This window comes from Bos javanicus, chromosome 26 (assembly GCF_032452875.1).
Source record: "Bos javanicus breed banteng chromosome 26, ARS-OSU_banteng_1.0, whole genome shotgun sequence".
Lineage (NCBI taxonomy): Eukaryota > Metazoa > Chordata > Mammalia > Artiodactyla > Bovidae > Bos > Bos javanicus.
This window is the reverse complement of record NC_083893.1, coordinates 16,758,217-16,782,584: the sequence shown is the minus strand read 5'-3', so window position 1 is coordinate 16,782,584 and position 24,368 is coordinate 16,758,217. Positions and strand designations below refer to the sequence as shown.

The window sequence follows — 24,368 nt, the reverse complement described above, 5'->3', positions numbered from 1 at the left end:
TCCTCCCGAATCCCACCCAGACTGTATACCTGCCTCTGTGTACGCTTTTCTTTGACCATTTTTGTTTGTTGGATGGGTGTATTGTGTCTATCTTGACCCCTTTCTTCCTCTTAAGTGTGTGGGGTAAAGCAGGAAAAAGAATTAACGTGTGCTGTGGGAAAAGATTGAGTTAAAAATGAACCACTGATAATTGGAAAAATAATTTTAAGTTTAAAGCCTAACAAATGCATAAAATTGAAATTTAACTGATATAGGCAAGCAATTATGCAAATAGTGCTTTTTGCCCATCCTCTCAATTTGGTCAATTACATACTTTTTTTAATAGAACAACCAGCATTTTCTCCAGTGTCTTTGAGATTATTATAAAATCTTAAAAAAATAAACAGAGGAAATCTTTTTTAGTCTATTTAAAGTACTGTGGTTGAAAAGCCAGTTATGTGCCTCCTGGCAGTTTTAGGAGAGTAGCTATCCCCAAATGGAACCTCCAAGGACACTGCCAAAGGGAAATCATTGGTGTGTAAACATCTTAGCCCAGCAGGGGTCTTCAGGGCCCTGGGGTGAGTTGTTCACACCCAGTAAATACTGTTAGAATTTTCTGCAAGTCACTGGCACAGGGAGTTTTGGTGTCGCTGCCAAGATTTGATGCTTGCTGCTTGGGGCTCTAGGGCACACAGCGTGTGGCTCCACCACCAGCAGGAATCACAAGATCCAGCTCCACTGAGCCCACTGGGACTTTCTTTGAAAGGACTCTTGGAGAAATAGTAAAAGCAGGATTTCACGCATAGACAATATCTGTGTTCATAAACAACTGGAGAAACATTTCGTTTAGTGTCCTGCTACTGCTAAGTCACTTCAGTCGTGTCCGACTCTGTGCGACCCCATAGATGGCAGCCCACCAGGCTCCCCGTCCCTGGGATTCTCCAGGCAAGAACACTGGAGTGGGTTGCCATTTCCTTCTCCAATGCGTGAAAGTGAAAAGGGAAAGTGAAGTTGCTCAGTCGTGTCCGACTCCTAGCGACCCCATGGTTAAATACACAAACATTTGGCTGGCTCCGGTGTATAGAAATGGTGAACCTTATCCCCATCTGTCCCAGCATAGACGTAGCCTGCCAGGAGAAGGTACAAGAAGCAGCAAGTGGAAGATGTAGCAAGCGTGACTCAGTTCTACCCATTTCCATACAGAAGAGCAGGAAGAAAGCTAGCCGGGTCGTGGGGTAACTCAAAAACTTGCTTAAGTGTCACCAGGGAAGGGGTAATGTGGAAAATATAAGAGCAAAGGCCTCCAGGGCTAGAAGTCATCCAGGCCAGGACTGCAGTGTTTGACTTTCACAACACCCTCCCCTGCCTCCTCCCCAATAAAGAGCCTATTCTATTACAGTGGAATAGCTACAGTTCTCCCTGGAGTCAGGCAAATGGGGCTGGGCAGAGGTAGGGAAGTGGGGTTGGAAAGACCTGAATACATTCTTGCTTTGTCTTCCACACTGTGCTAGGGGCAAATTTTCATAACCTCCCTGGGCCCTAATTTCCTTGTCTCTGAGATATATACTTACATACCTCCAGGAGTTTTTCCAAGGATTGAGTGAGGCAATATTAGTAAATGACCAGTTACTATTAGGCACTTGATAATGGGAGCAGCTATTATTTTTATTTGTAAACATACGTAAAGTTTGCTTCCATTAGATTTGCAAGACAAAAATTCAAGGAATAAATTATGCACCCCCTGGGCAACTTGAGTTTGCCCGCCTGAAAGTCAGTGAACTGAAATCCGCATGTCAGAGGTGGATCCCATGGACACTGGGAAAAATGAAAAGCTTGTTCATGGAGATGCCCCTGCCCTGTGCTAGCTTGAGATGGAAGAGATTTCTTTTTCCACTTACACCAGATACAGAAATTGCTTTAAGAATGTTCAGGCATTCAGACTTCTCTCTTGTCTTCACCCCCTTCCACGCCTCTTCTTTCCTACTTCTCTTTCTGGCCTTGCTGTGCGGCTTGTGGGATTTTAGTCACCTGGCCAGGCATTGAACCCGGGGCCTTGGCAACGAGAACACTGAGTCCTAACTGCTGGACCACCGGGGAAATCCCCTTCCTCCGTTTTCAAACTTTGAAAATACACAGATTAACTCCCCCAGCCATGCTGTTTTCTGTTTTTATTTTTTTTTTCCATCTCAGAACTATTTCTCATTTTCTTTTAACGGGTGTTCTAGAATTCCACATTAGAAAGCTCTAGGGAGCAAAAATCTTTAAAAAGCTGAGAATTAAAAAAAAAGAAAAAACCTTGAATATTTAAGTGCTGTTTTTCCCCATGAAAACTCTGCTTTTACTTTAAGAACCAGATAATAGTTATAAATTAACCCTCACCTTACCATCTGCTGCTAGGTTGTAACTTCTCCCTGATTCAAAGAGAGACAGGGTTTTGAGCTAGAATGCTAGGCTGGATTTTAAACAATACCTACATTGGTTCCTAACTAAGCTAATTTCTCATTTGGCAGGCACCATTTTTCCAATCAAATCACTACAATCAAAGCTAATTTTTAGTTTTCTTTGGTGCTGTGGTATCTTATCTGTATAATAATCAGAAGCTCTATTGAAAAACAAAAGCAGCAAAACAAACAAAAGCAGGCAACACAGAAGTCTTCAGAAGAGTACTCTGAAACATCTATTTCTGGATCCCACTTTATCTCTTCTGCCCTATTTTCAAAAGTTAAATAAGCTCTCATGTTCAGTTTATAGCAGGGAAAGGCATAGCTATATTGGTAGAAGAACCTTAAGCTCTGTTCAACTTTAAGGATAAGAATTAGCCAATATCAAAGCAAAAAGGAGGAAGGGAGGGAGGAGAAAAGATGTCTCAGTATCCAAAACCTTTCCATTTTTGGAGCTGGAAAACCCGGGACAGATACAATAGGGAGAGGAGAGGGGAGGTAGAAAGGGAGATAGAGATCCTGTTTTTGAATAATACTGGAAAGAATAGCAGTGTTAGCTTTAGTACATTTTATAAAATATTCTGGCCTTTTCTGCTCTGAAGCTTAAAACAACATGGAGACAAGGACTGACCATCAACACATTACATGGGGTTCTCTGACTTGTCTTTGCAAGCTAGTTTGCATGCTGTGTTATGTAAAGCTATACCGATTTTAAGAGGAGTTGGGTCTTTATTCCACATTCATGAATTCGGAATTCAGGTTAGTGAGCTATTAGAAAACATAAGAGGCTATTTCAGCCTAACTCTTGTTGGAGAAATGCTTTGGAGGGGTCATCATGGATATAGTGACTAAATATCCTGGGTTTCCAGGGCAGTCCCAGCTGACAAACCTGTTCCAGTGAGAGTACCTGTGGTCTCGTTTTTAGTTCCACGCAGCCATGTCCACGAAGGGTTCAAGTCTTGATTCTGCAAGTCTTGGCGCCTGGGTCGGTGTTCCGCTTATTTAGAGACCTGTGCTTATGGTGGCACTAGTGGTAAAGAACCCACCTGCCAATGCAGGAGACGTAAGAGATACGGGTTGAGTCCCTGGGTCAGAAGGATCCCCTGGAAGAGGGCATGGCAACCCACTCCAGTATTCTTACCTGTAGAATTCCATGGACAGAGGAGCCTGGTGGGCTAAAGTCCATAGAGTCGTAGGGAATTGGTTATGGCTGAAGTGACTTAACAGATGCACACACACACCCCACCCCACCCCCGCCCTAGGAGAGCCATCTCCCCACCCCCGCCCTAGGAGAGCCATCTCCCACTACAGAAACCCGGTTGAGTGTGACTCGATCCAGAGTCACAATTTAGACACTGACCCCGAGTGGCACTTCTGCAGAGCAGATTATGTGAGGATCTGCTGAGGGCTTGTGGGGTTCCAAGAAGGAAGGCTATCTGAGGGACTCGTTTACAGTGGAATCAAAACAAATGATGACAAGGGGTTTCTCAAGCTGTTTTCTTAGCTGCACTACCACTTTGCTAAACGATTTTGTTTTGAGTTGGCCTCAGAGTTCATTCAGGTTTTCCCATAAGCTGTTATGGAAGAAATAGAACGAACTTTGGGGCCAACTCAGTATATGGGACCTTAGCATATGAAATGGGTCACAGCTGAGCCAGGCAGCTAGAGACCACACCTGGGGCCTCCCCATCCCACCGGGCAGGCCTGGGGACTCTGAAACTCAGCAGCATAGACCAGAGACAGCGCCAACATGCAGGCATCCATCTCAGCCTGTTTCCCACTCGGCCAGGCTGGGGACCAGCTTTGCTTGTGGGAATTCTCTCGAGAGGACCTTTGGCTCATTGTCCCCATGCATTTCTGGGTGTCAGGGGTAGTCCTCCCCCAGGATTTGTGAGTGTACCTTTCTGACTACAGGTCTGTTTGGTTGGGTGGGTTCTCCAAACCCAGCTCTGAACTGTGTGGTTTGCCATGGTGTAGCTTCTGGTGCTTGGTTCCTCCTCTGTCCTCTGGGCTCCCGGGTGTGGCTGGACAACGGTCGGTGCAGGATGCTGGCAGTGGGGGGACTTGTCACGCAGTTCTCTTACCTGAGCCGGATGTCTCCTGATTACGTTTCGTTTTGTTCACTAGATGATGACTCAGATCTGTACTCTCCTCGATACTCCTTTTCTGAAGACAGTAAGTGGCTTAGAATTTCTTGGTTGTGGGGGTGGAAGGGAGGGTGGTGGACGAGGGAAGGATCTTCCTGTTTTCATCCATTTTAAAAGTCTTTTGCACCCGCTTTTTCCTTCTCCAGCAAAATCTCCCCTTTCTGTGCCTCGCTCAAAAAGTGAGATGAGCTGCATTGATGGTGAGAAGGTAGTTAAGAGGTCGGCCACACTTCCCCTCCCGACCCGCTCTTCCTCGCTAAAATCAAGCCCAGAGAGGTAAGTGTTCTCATCAGCTCCATGATTTTAGGCTCTAATACACAATCTCTTTCTCTGAGTCAGGCAGCGTTGGAGCCAGGCGTCAAGCAGACCTGAGTTCGAATCCCTGCTCTATCACTTATTAGCAGTGATTTATTTTTTTGACTGTCAATGTTCTCATCTGTAAAATGGGGAAACATGTTACCTTCCTCGGGATACTGCAAGGATAACACAAGATAATGCATGTAACATATCCTGTAGTCCTGGCTCAGCAGATGGGCTTAAATAATGTTGACAATAATTATCATCACTCTTTCCGTCTTCACAAGAGGAATCTTGAACTATAAGATTTGTCATGTGTTTTAATATTCTCTATACATACTGATGGGGCCCACAGCAGAGAATATAATTTTAAAATGAAGCTACACTTTTTGCTGCTGCTGCTGCTAAGTTGCTTCAGTCGTGTCCAACTCTGTGCGACCCCATAGATGGCAGCCCACCAGGCTCCCCGGTCCCTGGGATTCTCCAGTCAAGAACACTGGAGTGGGTTGCCATTTCCTTCTCCAATGCATGAAAGTGAAAAGTGAAAGTGAAGTCACTCAGTCGTGTTCGACTCCCAGCGACACCATGGACTGCAGCCTACCAGGCTCCTCCGTCCATGGGATTTTCCAGGCAAGAGTACTGGAGTGTGGTGCCATCGTCTTCTCCGACACTTTTTAGTATCTCTTTATTTATTCAACACACTATCAAAACATAAGGCTTGACGGTTGATATGATATTTGTCATCTCTTAATGCCCACACTAAATGACCCAGTTGTCTTTTTCTGAGTCTTACACCCTTGGGCGGAGAAGGCAACGGCACCCCACTCCAGTACTCTTGCCTGGAAAATCCCATGGACGGAGGACCCTCTTGGGCTGCAGTCCATGGGGTCGTTAAGAGTCAGACACGACTGAGCAACTTCACTTTCACTTTTCACTTTCATGCAATGAAGAAGGAAATGGCAACCCGCTCCAGTGTTCTTGCCTGGAGAATCCCAGGGACGTGGGCTGCCATCTATGGGGTCTCACAGAGTCGGACACGACTGAAGCGACTTAGCAGCAGCAGCATGCCCTTGGGAGCAGCCTCCAGGGTATCTGGACCAGTGTCCCAGGCATCTCCCAGCTCCATCTTCTAACACTTCTCAACCCAAAATTGGTTCTGGCTAAACAAAATTATTTTCTCTTTAAATACACACAGTTTCATACCTCCAAACTTTTTCCATCTTCATGACAAATGAATGGCTATTTTTGAAATCCCACATATATGTATATGACATCTGCCTCAGAGTTTGATAACTAATCTGAGAGGAAGGCTGGGTGTACCTGCAAATCCTTACAAGTGCATTCATTAAGCATCTGCTGGGTGCATTCTGTGTGCGATTGAAGAAGATGCTATGTAGGCACATTGCACACATAAATCATTGTCCATGACTTCAAGAAGTTTGTAGCCTTGCAGGAAAAACTGATTATAATCACAGTACAAAATGCAATTATGTGCCTACGTGAAAATTTTGCAAGTAATTTCCAAGGCTTCATGTATCCTCTGAAATCCCCCACTGGATCAGGTTAAGTACCTGTGCCAAAGGCTGCATCTTGGGTGATTACCAGGGTAGGGTGTGGAATAGGGAAGAAGAACATGGTTATAAAAACTAGTAACGTTTTGAATTTCCGTGGCAGTTCAGTGGTGAAGACTCCATGCTTCCAGTGCAGAGGTTGCACGTTCAATCCCTGATCGGAGAACTAAGATCCCACATGCCACACCGTGTGGCCAAAAACAAACAAACAAAACAAAACCAAAGTGTTTAAAGAGTGGTTACTGTGGGCCTGGTGTTTTGCAAAGTGATTTACATGCTGAGACATACTGTCTCATTAATCCTTGCAACAACCGCACTTACCAGATGAGTAAACAGTTCAGTAGAGGCTGAGTGCTTGGCCCAGAGGAGCCAGCTAGCAAGGGCTGTAGTAGGGTTGGAACCACAGCTGCCTGGCTCTGGGTCCTGCATTCTCTCTCACTGCACCAGCCTGAGTGGGAAGTACAGGCATGTCTGGGAGATGATAAGCCCCTGAGAGCAGAGCAAGGTGAAGGATTTTTTCCAGAGAACACTTCGCAGCTGCAGCTGCTGCTTTTCTTCCCTTTCTTGTCTCCCTGCTTCCCGGTGCATGGTTTGAGTATGGACACCTCAAGCCTTTTGTGAAGCAAACACAGGGATCTAACTGGTTAATTGAAGAAGGAAACCAGCACAACTGAACACTTTGCGCAGAGTCCCATTTTGTGCCTCGGATATAAAAATTCCTTGATTAAACTACAGTCGGCCAAAGTCGTCAGAACTGTCGGATGCCAATTTTCATGAGAATAGCTCTAATAGGATTTTCTTTCTACAGGACTGACTGGGAGCCCCCAGATAAGAAAGTGGATACAAGAAAATACCGCGCAGAGCCCAGAAGCATTTACGAGTATCAGCCGGGCAAGTCCTCTGTTCTGACCAACGAAAAGATGGTAATGTGCATATTAAAGTGCTTTTGTCTCACCCTGCCCGAGTTCTTTAATCCAGATGCATTGTGCGCTTGGATTACATTCTTTCTCCCTTGAGATAGACTTGCTTTGTTTAGAAGACAGTGACAATATGAAGTATTTTTACCCTTTTCATTTGGCAGGTGTTCACCAAATAAGTGCTGAGAGTCTGCATTGAAAGAATCCTCTCATTGTGGCTTTGTTGTTCTTTTTGTGCATGGTTTTCACTAATTTTAAATCTGCTAGTGTAAAGGTTGATTTTGCTGCTTTTTTTTTTTTAAAAAACATCTAACCATTCGTTTATCAGGCTTATTACTAACCGGACTAAAATTGTAGTTTTAGAGGTGACTCTTATTTGAACACGCATACATTTTGTTGAAGTTACAAGTACATCATTAAAAACCAGATAATTAATATGATGATGTTACTTGGGGGGAAAACAAGCCCCAGGCTGTTAGACTGTGGCTTTTAGATCTTCCTTTTCTGACAAGTTCAGTAGAGAGGACACATTGCATGTTCCATCTGATTTGTGGTTCCCTACACAAGTTCACATCTCCAAGCAGTTATCAGTGGGGAGAATGGCCTGTGTGGGCATAGGAGACCGCCCTGTAAAGGCAAGGGAGAATTTTTACAAACTGATGAGTTTCATATCTGCCCATCACACTTCCTTTTATTCACCCTTCATTAGAACAAGCTGGTTTCAGAATTCTGATCATGGTTAAAGGGACCTCCAAGGCTCCATAAACCTGCAGCCCTCCGGCCTTTCAAGCAGGAGGGAATTGTCATGCTGGGGATTGATTCTCATTAAAATGCGGTTACCGCACTGAGTCCAGAATAAGAAGGCCCCTGAAATGTGGGTTCAAATTCTTCTCCCTCCGCCTCTTTTGCTCTACATGTTTTTAAGGAATAATTGATTTGACTTTTACTAAAATACAAAGGTGACATCTTTAAAAGCACAAAGGGGTAAGTAATTTTAGTTAGGAAAAAAGGTTCAACAGTTCACCAAAATGCTTCAGAGTTGTCATTCTCCAGCATTTACTGTGCACCAAAGTTATTTTAAGCAAAAAGTTCTGAGAGGAGTAGAGAATTTTGCCTCTGTCTCCTCCCTTCACTGCAGGTTCTCTCTCTGTGAGAAGGTACTAAACACAGAAGGTAACCTTCCACACAGGTCTTCCTAGAAAGAAAGTTATGTCCTTTGAGTATGTTCCTGATACTTGAATAACAAGCCAGGGACATACATCATGTATCCGTACACTTCCGTGCTTCCAGACTCTGTAGGCCCCTGCGTGCTTTTGTTCTGGTGATAGTATTATTCATAGATGGTCATTGCTGTTACTGAAAGCTTTCCTCTTAATTTCTCCTTTGTTTCCTCTTCCTTTCCTTGGTTCCTAGTAATTTGACCACTACTCAAAACTGGAGGGGTGGGGGGAATCCCCCAAATCCGTAGTTTTGTGCTCATCGATACCACAATGGTCACAGTATCCTCCATATCATAGTCCTTGGGAGCATTTATATTGTTTTCCCAAACCCTGACAAGTAGCTCACTCTGCCCACGGGCCCCACTTTGGAGAGCTGTGGTGACCGTTCCCGTGGATGGTCAAGCACCATCTGGCTGTTCCCACACAGGAAGCCCCTCCGGCTGTACCAGGGCCTGGGCCAACCAGTTAGGACATAACACCCAAGGCCGGCCGGAGAGGAACATTGCTGTCCAGCTGTTTCTTCCCAAAGAGTAGTTTTTCATTTTAGAGAGAATCTTCATCTTTTCATAGTCTGCTCTTCACAGAGGTGGAATCAGTCCTTTATTTTTGAATTTTTCTTCCTGCTGTTTTTGCCACACGAACAGATAAGTTGGAATGGGAGTTTCAGTGTGAGTCCTGCCTTTTGGTTTCAGTGTTTGGTTTGCCAGAATTTGAGGGGCCCCTTCTTCCCCAGCCACCACCACCACACTCACACGCCTGTGCACGCGCACACGTTTTTGTGGTGGTGAGCTGTGAATAAGTGTACTAACTAGAGACAGATAGAGAATCTAAATTTTCTCCCAGAAAGGCACATCTTTTTCTATGGGGGAGAATCCCTATTTCCCCCCAGTGTTTTTCCAGCTGGAGGTGCTTGGGTCTGCTTAAGCCTGGCGGTTTGAACTGGGACCTCACAGGCACATCTGTCCTGTTCGCACAGAGGGCTGACGGGTAGGCTGTGAAGATTGCCTTAGCATTCATCTTGTCCCTGCAGCAAACCCACAGCGTCCCAGACAAACACTTTGCTACCTTCAGAAGACTCGCAGGAGATTCAAAGCCGTGGTGACCTGTTGAGCTATTTGACAAACTCATATGAAGTTGTTTATTACTGTTTGGCCTCCCTCTTATTGTAGTATGGGCCCATTTTCTTCTCTTCTGGTCTTGGAGTTGGAGAGGTACTGGTTGGTCCCTGCTTTGTCAGAAATAGGTTTTTTTCAGGCTATGGTCCTTTTACATACTTCCCTCCTAAGTCCTTTACAGAACTGAACCTCAGCTCAATTCAATAAATATGTACAGTTGACCCTTGAACAACACAGGTTTGAACTGCACAGTCAACCTAATTGTGGATTCTTTTCAGTAGTAAATGTTATAGCCCTGCACGACTGCAGTTGGTTGAGTTTGTGGATGTGGAGGAACCCTGGATACTAAGGGCCAGTAAATTATACTAGGATTTTTAACTGCACGCATCCCTGAGGCCCAGGTTGTTCAAGGGTCTGCTTGTAGAATAACATTTATGTGCCAAGCCCTGGGTTAGATGTTGGGGTTCCTGCTCCCATAGGGATAATGTGAGAAGGACAAATGTAAAAATCATTATTACAAGCACAATATTTATTTGAAAGTGTAAAACATGGGGATTTACCCAACTTAGTTTCTTCCCAGTTCAGAGTCACCTTGAGCTCCTTCCTGGCTTTTCAAGTCTGTGACATGCCCTTATGTTAGCTTGGTATCATCCTCAAACTCAGCAGCTCTACCCCCTTCTCCTGGGGAGTATGAGAAATGTAAGCAGCACTGGACTAGGAATTGAAAGGTTTCTGAGTTCCAAGTTCAAATTCAGATAACTGCCTTATGTCCGGGGGCATCACTTAACTTTTCTGAACAACCAGTGTTTTCACCTGTAAAATGGAATTATCTGGCTTGCCAGCCTCACCGGAGCATTGAATGAGAGGGTCACTCATGTGATAATGTGGGTGAAAAAGATCTGTGAATATAAGAAAGTGCCATGTAAATGAACACGCCACATTCAGATTCTTTAATTACAGTCTGAAGCTAGTCTCCGGCTCCCGTCCAAGCAGCAGAACCATTCTTCTGAGCGATCAGGCATTTTCCTCATGAGTCCCCTGCCTTTTCTGAGGATTTTGCCAAGCTGGGAAAAGATAGCTCCCTGTCGCAGAGACCTCAGCCTGGCTTTGTGGAATCCGCTCTGCCTGCCAGAACAGACAGCCTGCTCTCCGTCCGGAAGGACAGTCCCCTATCTGTCCATTCTGTGCTTGGACCTAGAAAGGAGTTATCAGTGCAGAATCAAGTGCTACGTGGTATTTATTACCTGTTTAGCTTTCTCGCTGGGCAGCTCCGAGGGCTAAGGTTGGCTGCTCTGGGTGCAAGCTGATTGACATGCCTCCTGATTCAATTCTCAACCCATCATTAACCTTGGTAATAAAACAATCTGTGAACAACCTTTGACAATAAAATGGGTTGATTCTTTCAGAACTGAGTACCAGGACATTCAGGCAGTTTTCTGAAAAAGTTGGTACATTTTATTTTGAAAAAATAGGGAAAAAAAAAATTATTCCCAGGGAGCAGTTTATAAGTAGTCTTTTAAAGTAATAAACATGAAATAGGTTTCATGAAGCCCCATCATACAAGGACCTAGGGTGTCCCCGTGTCTAACCTGACCCTCCTAAATGGTGGTGTCCTTGTCAGGATTGCACCTCATTTCGCTGAATATAGATTCCAGTATTTTACAGGATTACAGAATCCACTGAGATGGAACACACATTCTCCAGATTTTAAGCTCCTCTGCCCCTAAAGACAATTGGAAGAAGGTTTAGTCTGGATGCAAGAGGACAGACTGTTTCAATACATATCTTCCTTTGATTTCAACTAACTTCTATTCAGTTAATCTCAGTTAAAAGTTATCTATCAGATCTTCCTTGGTTTAAAGCAGAAGTAGAAATAATAGTAAAGATCCTTATAGGGATGTTAGAGACTGGTGAAGGTCGCTAAGAAAGTTTACAGCCATTTCAACAAGCTGCAAAAGCCATTTCAACTAACTGCTTTGTGAAGAAGTCACTTGGAGATGTGTCCACAGGACGTGCGATTTCCTTTCTATATGTTGTGTTCCCGAGGGCATGATGTTTCTTACGATGTTTTCAATCTCAATGGAAAATGTGTATTTTCTATTTCATATTGTCAGGATATCACCATTTCTCTCTTTTGTGACTATTAAGATTTTTTGAAACACATACACATAAGAATTAAGTTGTGTGAGCCTCTAACACTTTCATCTGATGTGATCATATCTCCAGTTTATTAAAGGGAAACTGATTTGCTTTCCAGACACTCATTTTCCAACTAATTATTTCCAGAAACATATGCTCTTCCACAGAGCAAGGTACCAGAACTTTATAAATATTTGACGAAACATGAAATCCCAAGCAATCAAATTATCAGTCTGTGCATTACCGCTTAGAGCTGTATAAAATGAGAAAGCTAACTTATTTTTGTAACATAACCCAGAAGTTTCTCCCCCGTGTTGTACTGTTATCTGTCTTGTTCAGCTTTTTCCTTTTTTTTCCCCCCAGTTCTTTAACATTTATCTCTTAAAGCACAAGGTATATCTGTCTGTGTTCATCCCCCATGGATGCTTGTTTAAAATGTTTTTTCACTTGTGTCTTCTGTTTTTACTTACATCATCTTTCACTTTACTCTGTGTGGGACTTGGTTTCTCACCTACTCATGTGCCATTAAAGATGCAGTATTAACAAATTGGCTTTTATAAAACTGTCAGTATTTGGTGTTGATTTTTGAAAACCTGAAGACAGCCTTGCAAATAAGTACTAAAACTGTACTAGCCCATAAAAAGTGTTTGCTCTACTCATCTGGCATAGATGGCTAAATGTTTGGTGTGTTCACCGGGTTATTTGCTTATAACTCTTAGCTCTTTGGAAAGAGGAAAGAGGGGCTCTCTTTTCTCCCACCACTCTGACAATTACCAGGGAAAACTGTCATGCCCGTGTTCAGATGTGTTGAGAGGGCAGCCGTGGGGTACAGTGCTCTCCATATGCGTCCCTCTGCCTGGAGACCAATGAACAATTCCTTCACTGCTGCCTACCTCAGTGTGCCTGTTTTCATAAACACATCCTTTCCTGCCTGTTTCAGCTCCTGATTTTGCTCATGTCTGTAAAAAAAAAAAAAAAAAAATGATTGCTGCTGTTGAATGCAGGTGCTATATATTTCTGGAAACCACTGCATCTCTACTGGCCGGTTCCTATGTAATCTCTGCATAATGTTATCCTTCTCTTTCTTCCATTTCCCTGTCACCAACCCCTATAGAGTCGGGATATAAGCCCAGAAGAGATAGATTTAAAGAATGAACCTTGGTATAAATTCTTTTCGGAATTGGAGTTTGGGAAACCGGTAAGTTTAATAGCTTCAGTGGTTATAGACACCTTTTTAAATAATGCTGTTGATGCATTTTTGCTGCCAAAGAATCAGATCTGTTTGTAAAGAGTTCAGGAAGTGGGGAACAGCTTCATTGGCTGTCAGTGGTGGGATTGTCTGTTCTCACTACAACCTGTGAGCTTTCCACTGCTTTACTTCACCAAGAAGGGACAGTGAGCTCTGGGAAATATTTCTTACTAGAAGATTTCAGGGAGACACGGCTAAATCATTGCTTGTCTTAGGACCTCTCACCACTAGCAACAAATATCACACACCTTGTAGATTGCATTAGGCTTCGGTTCAGTCCCTTGAACAAAGGCTTCACAGTGTGCTGAAGATAAGCAGGAAAAAGCATATACACTGAGAAATATACATTGTTCCTGTTTTAAATAGAAATTTTAGAAACACACATGTAAGAGAAGTGACAAAGCAAAAGGAAAAGGGCCTTTCTGTGCACAGGTGGTCTGAGAATGCTACCCTGTTACAGGCAACTTTTAGGGAATGATCTCTATGAGGTAGGGATACTATTTCCCAAAATTACAAGATGAGAGTTAGGATTTCTAGCAAACTTAGTATTCAGCCCAATAGCCTGCAAATTTCCTGTGATGTATCTGAGTTGGCTTTGGTACAAATTGATTTTTGGCACTTCAGGGAGGATTTTCTTGGCCTTGCACCCAAAGGAGTATCAAACAGAAGGGAGAACTGAGCTCATTTTTCCACTGGACATGACTGGAAACTGACTTTAAAATTTCAGTTACTTTAAAGTCTCAATTATGACAGCTGCAAAAAGAATTTACAGGTAGAGGGATTAAGTGTATAAAAATAAAACATTTTATTAGATCTTTATGTGAGACTTTAAGCACTGAATCTGGCATTTGAATCACATGATTTAGAATAATAGTTGTGGGTTTTTGTTTGTTTTTTTTTTTTTAGTAGATAGCAATAACTTTATAGTTCAAGAAAATGTTAAATTTCATAGTATACTTTTCACGAAGATGAAGACAGAGAAATTTAGCTGGTGCTCTGAAGTGGCTCATTTGATTTGGCCATGATGAGGTTTGTTGGAATGTTCAGGCATTTTCAGAGTTAGGAGCACCTGACTTGTAAACACTCCATTTGTAGGAACAGGCAGTCACTTCGTCTTCTCTGTCACCTACTATCTGCCAGGCAGCCTTGGATGAACAGTGCCACCTAGTGGTTAGAAGCGAGGGATGCATCCAACCCAAAGTGTGCCCAGTCTCCTCCCCTCCCCGAAGCTTTGGTGCACACCTCACTTCTCCGCTGTCTGTTTTTTCTCTGCTGTCCACCATTCACACATCAATGAAGTCGACCTCCCACAGTCTTTTCCACGTGCAGACTTTAGCAATATCCTAACCTTTTTCTTTTTATTAAAACCTGCTCAGTTGTGTCACAATAGAAAAAACCTTTGGGAATGTGTTCCCCCCGTCCCCCCAAAAGAGACAATGATTAGTACATGGAATAATAATGCCATACTTTCATCAGAGAAAGAAAGTGATATTAGCTTTATTATTTTTTTCAAAAATCCCACTTATTATCCAGGATTAGCTACAACTAACAATTTTTCATAAACTCCAGTTATAGGTATTTTTTTCCCCTGAGGGAAACCAGAATTTTAAGTCTTTGGTGAGGCTATAATTAAACATTATATTTTAAGTCAAAGAAGAGGAATCATCACACATGCACAACACCTAGAGGCAGCGGAAACCAAGACTAATTTATATTACAAAGTAAAAAATGCCAAATATTAAGAGAAAGTCATAGCATTAAATTGTTGATAATAAGGAGCCTGTGCCATTGATTTTTTTAAACCCTGTTGAGAATCTATAATTTCTAGCCATCTCCTCATTTGCCAAATAATTAGTTTAACTGAAATATTAACTTTTAGGGAAAGTTATGAAGCCATTTTTTTCTAGTTAATTGTGACTGGTTTATTGTTTTACTGAATCTGTCATTGTAATTAATACTCTTTCTGTTAGCAATTGACAGCATTTCAGTCACAGTGTGCCTAGATAGGCTCTGTGAATAGCTCAGTGAATTAATTGTTTCTATGGGAAATGGTCAGAGAAGGCAATGGCACCCCACTCCAGTACTCTTGCCTGGAAAATCCCATGGACGGAGGAGCCTGGTAGGCTGCAGTCCATGGGGTCGCTAGGAGTCGGACACAATTGAGCGACTTCACTTTCACTTTTCACTTTCATGCACTGGAGAAGGAAATGGCAACCCACTCCAGTGTTCTTGCCTGGAGAATCCCAGGGACGGGGGAGCCTGGTGGGCTGCCATCTATGGGGTCGCACAGAGTTGGACACGACTGAAGCGACTTAGCAGCAGCATGGGAAATGGTAGTCTGAACACCACACAGCCAATTCAGACAAATATCGAGAAAACAGTCCATCTGTGTACTGGGACCTTCCTGTAATTTGTGTTCCTACCCTATTGTCCCAACTGACTTTTAATTATTTAAAGACTTAGAGATGCTTTTCTCCAAAATGCCATTTTCTCTGAAGCCAGAATGTTCCTTACATAGATCTTAGACTTCTTAAATGGGACGACTACTTCTTGTGTAGGTCTTTTAAAGTCATAAAAGATGATACTTTTGAAGACTTGCCAAAATAGCTTAATCAATGCCCATATCCTGAGGAATAGCATTGAGATGAACAGGTCCTTATGGTGTGAGGCATAAGGGTGAGGTTGTTACCTGGTTGAACCAGATTGATACCTGGATAGTACCCCCAGAGAGGACGATGTGATGGGGAGAAATTGTTTTCTTCTCTTCACTTCTCCTACCCCAATCAGCTCTGTGCCATTAAAGAGTAAGAGATAGAAATAAAAGGGGTATAAACCATGGAAGTTGTTTTGGAGGGTTTTTTAGTCATTTGGGAGCAGAATGAAGTTAAAACTCCAGTCAAAACGTGTGGATCATCGTTTCTCCTTTTTATTCCACGTGAACCTAGCACCCACTTCCCAGCAGTAAAGCCAGCCAGAACTGTAGATGTTTACCCTGCACATCTTTTTTCCTCAGCCCCTTCGCTTAGAGCCACCCTGATTTAGTGAGCTGAAGCTTCAGTAAACCCTGACTATGATACCTTTTAGATCTAACGAATTGTAGAGTATCCATTGATTTAAGACTTCAGGGACCATTCAGGGAGGATGATTTAAAACCAGTTTTATTTGTAAGCACTGTCTAATATTTTGCAGGAAGTAAATGAGTAGGGCTACCATCAGTGACTTGAAAAAGTCTCCATCCCCAATAAGATTCAAGTGTATTAAGTGCTTAAAGATGAGTGATAATTGTCAGTGACACTTAACAAATTGCAGAATATAAGCGTACAGAAATCACGTTACTGACCTGCTGATGTTAGTGGTGAAGGCACCTTGGAATCAGGTTACTTTTCATCTATAAATTCATTACAAAGGGTCCGGGTGTCAGCTTTTTCTTCTTCCTCCCTCCCCCGTAAAATTTCAACAAAATTGATGTGATTTCTGTAAGTAAGCTCAAGGTGAAATGTAAAACTAATTTGAATGCTGCCATAGAGTTGTTTATGATGAAATATGTGCAGAATGATAGGAGTTACTAATGAACTCGTGTCCTCAGAGGTCATTGTGTAAGAAATTTCAAGTCTAAGCAGGCAGAAGAAAAAGGTTTACAGAGTGGCAAAGAGATTGCAGGTTTAGATGTACCTTGTAACTTCCAGATGTCCTCTCCTCTGGATCCCTCTTGGGGCTTCCCTGGTAGCTCAGCTGGTAAAGAATCCACCTGCAATGCAGGAGACCCCAGTTCGATTCCTGGGTCAGGAAGATTCCCTGGAGAAGGGATAGTCTACCCACTCCAACATTCTTGGGCTTCCCTGGTGGCTCAGATGGTAAAGAATCCACCTGCAATGCAGGAGACCTGGGTTCAATCCCTGGGTTGGGAAGATCCCCTGGAGGAGTGCTTGGCTACCCACTCCAGTATTCTTGCCTGGAGAGTCCTCCTGGACAGAGGAGCCTGGTGGGCTACAGTCCATGGAGTTGCAAAGAGTCGAACACAACTAAGCAGCTAAGTGCACACACTGGATCCCCCTTAAAACAGTTCTCCTGGCAGATTGCTACTTTGGGAACGCAGCTCATTTTAACAAGAAGAGTGAAAGGAGAAAATGAAAATAACCTTAACAGTTCACTGTTTAAATTCAAAGTATAAACTCTTTCTTCTAAGAGAGATGGAAGGTCTGACTCTACCGTCAGCAATGTTATCAAGTCTTGTTAAACTGTAAAAGATTAAAAAAAATGATCTAATGAAATTGTCTAATTATACAGCACAACATTTAACATCCGTTTTGTACATGGATTTCCTTGCCACAAATCACAGAAAGCACATTTAGCACTATTTACCGACCCTTGATCAGATCTCCAAATTCACACATTTGTGAAGACATGATAAAGTTTACAGTGGGAAAGACTACCTCCAAAGTGTAGGGTCACAGTGTCCGTCTTTGTTGGAAAAGAACAATGTGGAATTGAAATGTTTCTATTTTCATTCAAATTGGTGTTAATGCTTTTTCTTTGTTCTATTTAAATTTTCATTATTTCGTATCCAACAGTGATTTCCCTGAGATCTAGATGTAGAAACAAACCCCCCACTTCACGTTTCCAGCTCCCAAGAGTTCCGTGGGGTCCCCAGGCAGCCTCAGGAGGCGGAGTGCCTGCTCCTTCTGTTTTTAGTTCACTTTTCTGTGTTGAGACAGTTCTCCTAGTGTTGCCCCTCTTTGTTTGAGCCGGTCTCCATGTTTGTCTTTATGTCTTTATGCTCATTTCTTCATTTCCTCCTCTGCTTCCCGTCAGCCTCCCAAAAAGATATGGGATTATACTCCTGGAGACTGCTCTATCCTTCCTAGAGAGGATAGAAAGGTAATTCCGCTGTGCTCCTCCTGCGGGCTGTGTGTATGCTCTGGCCTGACTAGTGTGTGTGTGTTGTGGGGTGTTTTTCTTTTAATAAATCCCCTACTCCCCCCTCCCCTGGTTTTTTTTTTGAAAAAACTTGATTATAACTTTTCATTTTTGGCTTGGTGATAAAACAGTTTAACAAAGTCTCTAAGACTTATACTAATACGTAGAGGTTTTAAAAGCAATTACTTATTCTACTGACATATAGTATGTGTCAGAGTCACCATACTCTGAAAAGAGAGAAAAATAGGTATTTCCTCAAAGGTAGGTTTTTGTGGTATATGTAGTTCCTCTCTTTAGCAAGTAGAGTAGCGTTTTGGAGCTCTGATTGCCACAGGATTTATATTCTCTCTGCCTAATGCTGCATTCTCAGTTTTCCTGCCTTTAACTCATTTCTAGTAAGCTCTTGTATTTTAGTCATGCCCATCTTTGCCTTATTAATGTATGATACTAAACAAACTCATTTTTCTAATGTAACCTTCCATGCTGTCTGCCTTTCCTTCTAACTAAAACGCTCTTTCCCATCTTTTCTTTCTTGAACCAGACTAATCTAGAAACTGATCTCAACCTCTGCCAAACAGAATTAGAGGCAGATTTAGAAAAAACGGAGACGCTTAATAAAGCACCCAGTACAAACCTGTCACAGGTATTTCTGAGTTTTTCTCATGCCCTCAGTTCCCTTTGCTCTCTTCTTTGTTCTGTGGTTTTTGATGTAGTCAGGGTGATGAATGGTTATGTTGGTTATTTTTAAGCTGCATGGCTCTCTGACTTCTGGTTTAGATCCCCTTACCTCCTAACTTAATTTTTGCTTGGATTTTTTTTTTTTTTTTTTTGAGCTTGGCATTTTCCTTACAGGGGATTTTTCATATATATATATATATATATATATATATATATATATATATATATACACACACACACACACACACACATACACACACACACACACACACACACACATACATACATACATACATACATACACAGACTGGCTGGTGATTTAACTACTCCCCTGCCCTTACCATCCTCTTTCTTTGCTTTCAAGGGGTCACCCTTACAGTTCCCCTCTGCCTCCTTGGGTGTATACCTTCTCTGAATTTTCAGGGAGCCTTTTGTGGGCAACTTCCATATATTTTTTGCAGCCTGGGAGATACAAACCTCAGAGATACAAACCTCAGAGATCATTTTCAAAAACATAGCCGCCGTGAATCAAGTGCCTCTTATGTGGACGGCACCGTCAGAGTAGTAGTATTTGTAATTTGCAAGGTCAGAAAGTTCTTAATGAGAAAATGTACTCCGGAGGCCAGACAGCCTGGCCACATGCATTTGAAACTCAGCCTGCATTGATATTTTTACAGGGAGCTATGTCCCAGTGTGGTTTATTAAGGGATGTGTCAGAGAGAAAAGAGAGTCCAAGATAAATGGGCTCCCAAGGGAAAGAAAAATACCAAATGTTTGGAGAACGGCTCCCCATGGCTGCCTGACAAAACAAAGGAGACTCTTACCAGGAAAGGGTATCTTTACAGAAAATAAAAAAGGAATGCGGACACTGCTGAAGAGGCTAGGACATCCACAGACTGTGGCGGGAGACATGGAAAATGCTTGCAGACCACGTTATTCTTAAACAGAACTGAGACAAGGAGGGTCAGGCCACCAGTATAGGTTACTTGGGTGTGAAGTCACGTAGAGCCAGAGATTCAAACCGGGTGATTATGTCTACAGCCAAGGGGGCCAGGATAAGACGGGGGAAGGAACTGTAAGCAGATGCAGAGGAGTTAGCGTTTGGGAGTCCAGAGTCCCGAAAGGCAGAGTTAGCCTGCAGGGACCCAGGGTTAGGCCCAGGGGAGTGCAGAAGATGAGCAACAGTGCTCGCAACCTGGCGGATAGGTGATGGGGTGGGGCCGGGGGGAAGGTAGGGGGCTGAGTCTCCACCCAGGGCAAAGACTGGCAGCAGCTGTCGCTCTTGTGGGAATGGAGGTCTGAGCTGGTTTTGAAGGAGAATTGTGGCTGTAGGTAAGTCCTGAAGTGAGCCAAGAGGCAGGACGGGAGCCCCAGCCAGTCAGCAGGCACTCTTTTCAAAGTAGCCTAGGGAGAGTGGTTCTGCAACAGGTGCCAGGATGGACAGCAGCCAGAGGTTACTGAGCTCATGGCAGCCTCCCTTGGGCAGAGATGGCATCTGGTACCCACAGCTCTGCCTGTGGCTAGGTGGGCCTGAAGAGGTTGCATGGATGGGTCATCTTGACACTGATTCAGTTATGTGTTACCCATGGCCCTTAGTTAAGGCATGTGAGATGTGCTGAGAGAGGTTCTAAGTCGGCACAAAAGTGGACGCATTACCTTCAAGAACACAGCAGCTAACCACACTCATAAATAAAAGAGCTCCAGTAGTACATAGCAGTGCCTGGTAAGAGCAGAATGACCGCTGTGGGCTCTCAGGGCTCAGGAGAGGGGGAAATCTTCCAGAAAATCAGGGGAGACTTATCAGGAGTTAGGCCTGATCTTAAGGAATGGATGGAATTTAGGTACCTGGTGAAAGTGGGGGCCATCCATTGGAGGCATGGTAGAAGGCACAAAATATATTTAATATAGATTCAGGAATAAAGTAGATGAATTCAGCTATAATAGAACATTTTGGGTGATAATAGTGGGAGGCAGGTTTGGGAAAAGAGGGTTGACCCTGGGTTATAGAGGCTCAGAAAATATGGTTAATGGGATGATTGATTTTTCCCTCCAGTCAATGATGTAATTCAGGAAGTGTTTTAGGAAGCTTAGTGTCATCACTCTCAAGAGGCTGAACTGAAGGGAAAACCTCCAGTTGAAGGTTGAGAGGGCAAGGAGACTGCCACAGCGGTCTGGGCGTGCAGGGGCAAGAGCCTGTGCTCCAGTGGCACCAGCGGGAAGCCAGGGGGAGGTGGATATGAGAGAGAGCTCACAGAGGAAATTGCAGTGAGACCTTTTTTAAAAGAATTATTTAGCCAATGCCTTATTTTAATTAAAAAAAAAAACTTCCTTTATTTCTCTCTCTCTCTTTTTTATTAATGGGGGCACACAGCATGTGGAATCTTAGTCCCCAGATCAGGGATTGAACCCTTGCCCCTTGCATTAGAAGCACAGAGTCTGCAGAGTCTGAACCCCCCCAGGGAAGTCCCACAGTGAGACATTTTAACTAACTGGTGTAAAGAACAAAGAACTGAGGGTAGGGATAGGAGACACAAGTGTCGGGTTCGGGGAAGGAAGCAGGAGGGATGGGGATGTCAGTATGTCACATAAGAAAAGATGGGGAGAAAGTGCAGAAGGAAGATGAAGGAGGTAGTTTCAGGTATGTCTGAGGTGTTGGCTGTGGATCATATGGGGCTCTCCAGGCAACAGTTGGAAATAGATGAGAGGCAGGGGCGTTGAAAGTCAGTCAGTCACCCGAAGAGAAGTGCTGGGTGAAGCCCTGGGAGCGGAGCAAGGATTGAAGGGAGAGAGAGGATGGGGGACCAATAGCCCCCCATGGGGATCTTGTCTGACAGAGAACGGAGGAGGGGGATCAGAGAAAAACAGCAAGGAGGAAACGTGAAAGGTGGGGGAAACGTGAGAGCTGACTGAAGGGTCTCCCCAAAATAGACTCTGAGGGAGAGTCAGTGCATCTGATAACCAGCAGGCTTCTAAACACTTTAGAGGTCCCCGGGAAAGTAGTTGATGGGAGCTAGAGTTATGTGGTAAAGAATCAGGGGAGCCCCTAGAGGTATGGCGCTGGCTGACAACCTGTGAGGGGGGAAGGCAGGAAGCTGGTGTTTCCAGAGGACTCAGCAGGGTTGTGCCGAAGCTCTTCCACCATGGAAACCTGTCATGGGCAGGTGCCGAGGGTGGGAGGCTCCAGGAGAGGATGGGTGGGAGAGGCCAGTGTGGGCACCGGGGCTGGACGTGGAGGGGAGAGCAGTGGTTTCCCAGGAACACTGGGGGTAAGGGCCAGAGGACAGCCGGCGTGAGCCCCCAAAGAAGGCTGCCTCCCCTCCCACCATCTCCGCCTCCTTTCCCAACCTCTTCCTTCTCCTCCTCCTGCTGTTTTCTTTCTCTCCTTTCCCCAAGTGCCTCTTCTCTTCCAGAGAGCTTGTTCTTGAAGTGGTCATTAGCAGAGATCGGAGCGTCTTTAAAAGTGAAGCTGTACATTGACTTATTCAACTACCATGTTATTTTAAAAACAAATACATCACACCCTTTGCCTTTCCTTCTGCAAGATGATAGACACCCTAAGCTCTGTAATTATGCTGCTTTTTATCTGCATAGAGCTCTTGGTTTTCTCTCTTTTGCATAGTGGCCTGTCATTTGATAACACGCTCTCCTCAGTGAAACAGGCATTGCTCCCCATTTCCAGGGGTAAATGAATGATCTAGAAGTATGGTCTTTTTAAATGCTTTTTTTTGGTTTGTTATGTACCTGATGAAGTGTTGGGTGACACTCTGGTTGTGGCACTTGGGTGCATGACGAAGTCTGGTGGGCTTGGCAAGGGGTCCGAGGGCTGGGGATAAGCTGGTGCAAGGTGCTGTCCATGTCACTAATGCATGTTGCGAAGTGGTGGGCCATCCACCCAGTGGGCCTGCGACTGGAGATACCCATGAGGAGTGGGCCGTCTCCTGACCCACGCAGAGAGCCTTGGGTGCAGCCCCCGGGAGGCAAAAGCCTGGAAATCCTCCTCCCAGAGAAAGAGCACCGCTGTCCACCTGCACTGAGCCCTTTCCAGCTCAGTTTGGCTCCCTGCCTCCCAGACGGCTTCATCTAAACTAGGACAAGAAAGCGACTTCTCTATTTTCCCCTTGGCTTGAAATAACTGAGTCAAAGTAAGTTTTTTTTTTTTTTGATGTTTACAGAGCTCAGCAGTCAGCCCGACTCCAGACATTTCTTCAGAGCCTCCTGGATAGTAAGTTATCATTGTTTACATGGCTTGATGTATGAAATGTCCAAAATGGGAAGGCTTGTGTTTCGTTTGTTTCAGTCTAGTTCCTTCGAATGATGTACAGTTTGGTGATAAGTAGCAATTATAGTCTTAAAATTATTTTTTTCTCTTCCTTTTCTGAATTAATGTTGTGATGTTTCATCTTACCTCTGATAAGCCTTTCCCTGTGTTGGCTTCTTTACCTTTGGCTGTAAGCTTATTTGTCTGAATTGAGAAGCTGATTACTGGGAGCGGGGAGGGGTGTGTGACTGAGGTGCATCTGGTATAAAGGTGACTGGAATGAGGGGGGTGAAGTCTTCAGGCTGGACCTGTCACAGGAAAGATGGGGCCAACTTGTTTCATTCTCCGAGATCTGGGTTTATTCCCCTATACCAATTCTTGGAATTCTTCCTGGCTTGTGAATGCACAAGCCATGCACTTCCTCATAGGGTGACTGCCGGCCTCTCCTCCCCCTCCCCCAAGCCAACCTACATCCTCTCCAAGATTTCTCGTCTCCATACTTAGCTATGCAGCTGTCAACCCAGCTGGAAATGTTCCATTGTTGCCCCACCCCCTTACAAACGTGTTGGTACCTCTTATTGGCACTTCCTTCTGTGCCTGTATACCTGACTGGTGCTCTTGTGTTTTTGTGACTACAATAAACTGTGAACCCCATGAGGGTAAGGACTGCATACCCGTAGTGCCTGGTGCACCCAGTAGATGTGGGGACTGTTTGGGTAGAAGCAGCTTCTCGTCACCATGAGATTATAAACTGTATCTCACTCTGAAATATGACGGGGAGGAAAGGCTCACTATTATTCCCTGTTCCATTTGGGTTGGGTAACTCTGCACAGAGCAAAGTTCAGCTGTGCAGCAGATAGAAGCCTGACTTGGTGTGAATGCTGAGTTTATGGATTTGGGGGTCAAATATTACAGTCACTTGGGCGTATCCAGTCTATCATATCTGGCCAGGGAAGACATTTTGCAAGAGTAGTTTCATTTGAAAGTCAATCATCTGGGATTAGGGTATGTTGGTGAGTGTGTTTCAGGTGGCTGTCTGAGTGAATTTCTAATGATCTAAGGCTTTATGCTGGGTATTCTGATAGAAGCATAACATATAGCCCCCTAATAGTTTCAGGGCCAAAAAATACATAAATAAATAAAAAGGCAACGTGGCAACTGAATAAAATAGATTGTAGAGGTTAAAAGTATTCAGAAGGCAGCTTCCACAGGCTGTTAACACAGATCTTCAATGAACAGGTCTTGAATGAAAGAATTTGAATGGTTGTTTGCACACTTAACTGTGTGCCAAGTCTTGTGCTTAGCGTTGCATTATACTTCACCTCATTTAGTCCTCAGCATTCTCGGATCAGCTGTTATTTTTATTCTGCATTTTATTGGTGAGGAAACAGGCACATGAAGGTAGCGTGTGCCTGGCTTCCATAGCTGTGTGTGGCAGAG

The 24,368-nt window shown here is 43.9% G+C and overlaps 1 protein-coding gene across 28 annotated transcripts in view; it reads left to right on the top strand.

The window, feature by feature from the left end:
* Window positions 1-24,368, top strand: part of SORBS1 (sorbin and SH3 domain containing 1) — a 235,601-nt gene that overhangs the window by 168,109 nt on the left and 43,124 nt on the right. For 10 of the 28 annotated variants that reach the window (XM_061402887.1, XM_061402899.1, XM_061402900.1 and 7 more), the window contains 4 exons: window positions 4,548-4,595; window positions 4,714-4,843; window positions 7,244-7,358; window positions 22,843-22,892. In XM_061402887.1, coding sequence (XP_061258871.1) covers window positions 4,548-4,595; window positions 4,714-4,843; window positions 7,244-7,358; window positions 22,843-22,892 — 343 coding nt within the window. Of the gene's footprint in view, window positions 1-4,547; window positions 4,596-4,713; window positions 4,844-7,243; window positions 7,359-12,940; window positions 13,025-17,887; window positions 17,954-18,533; window positions 18,636-22,842; window positions 22,893-24,368 lie in introns of all 28 variants that reach the window. The other 18 variants (XM_061402876.1, XM_061402872.1, XM_061402873.1 and 15 more) reach the window with 2 other exon arrangements.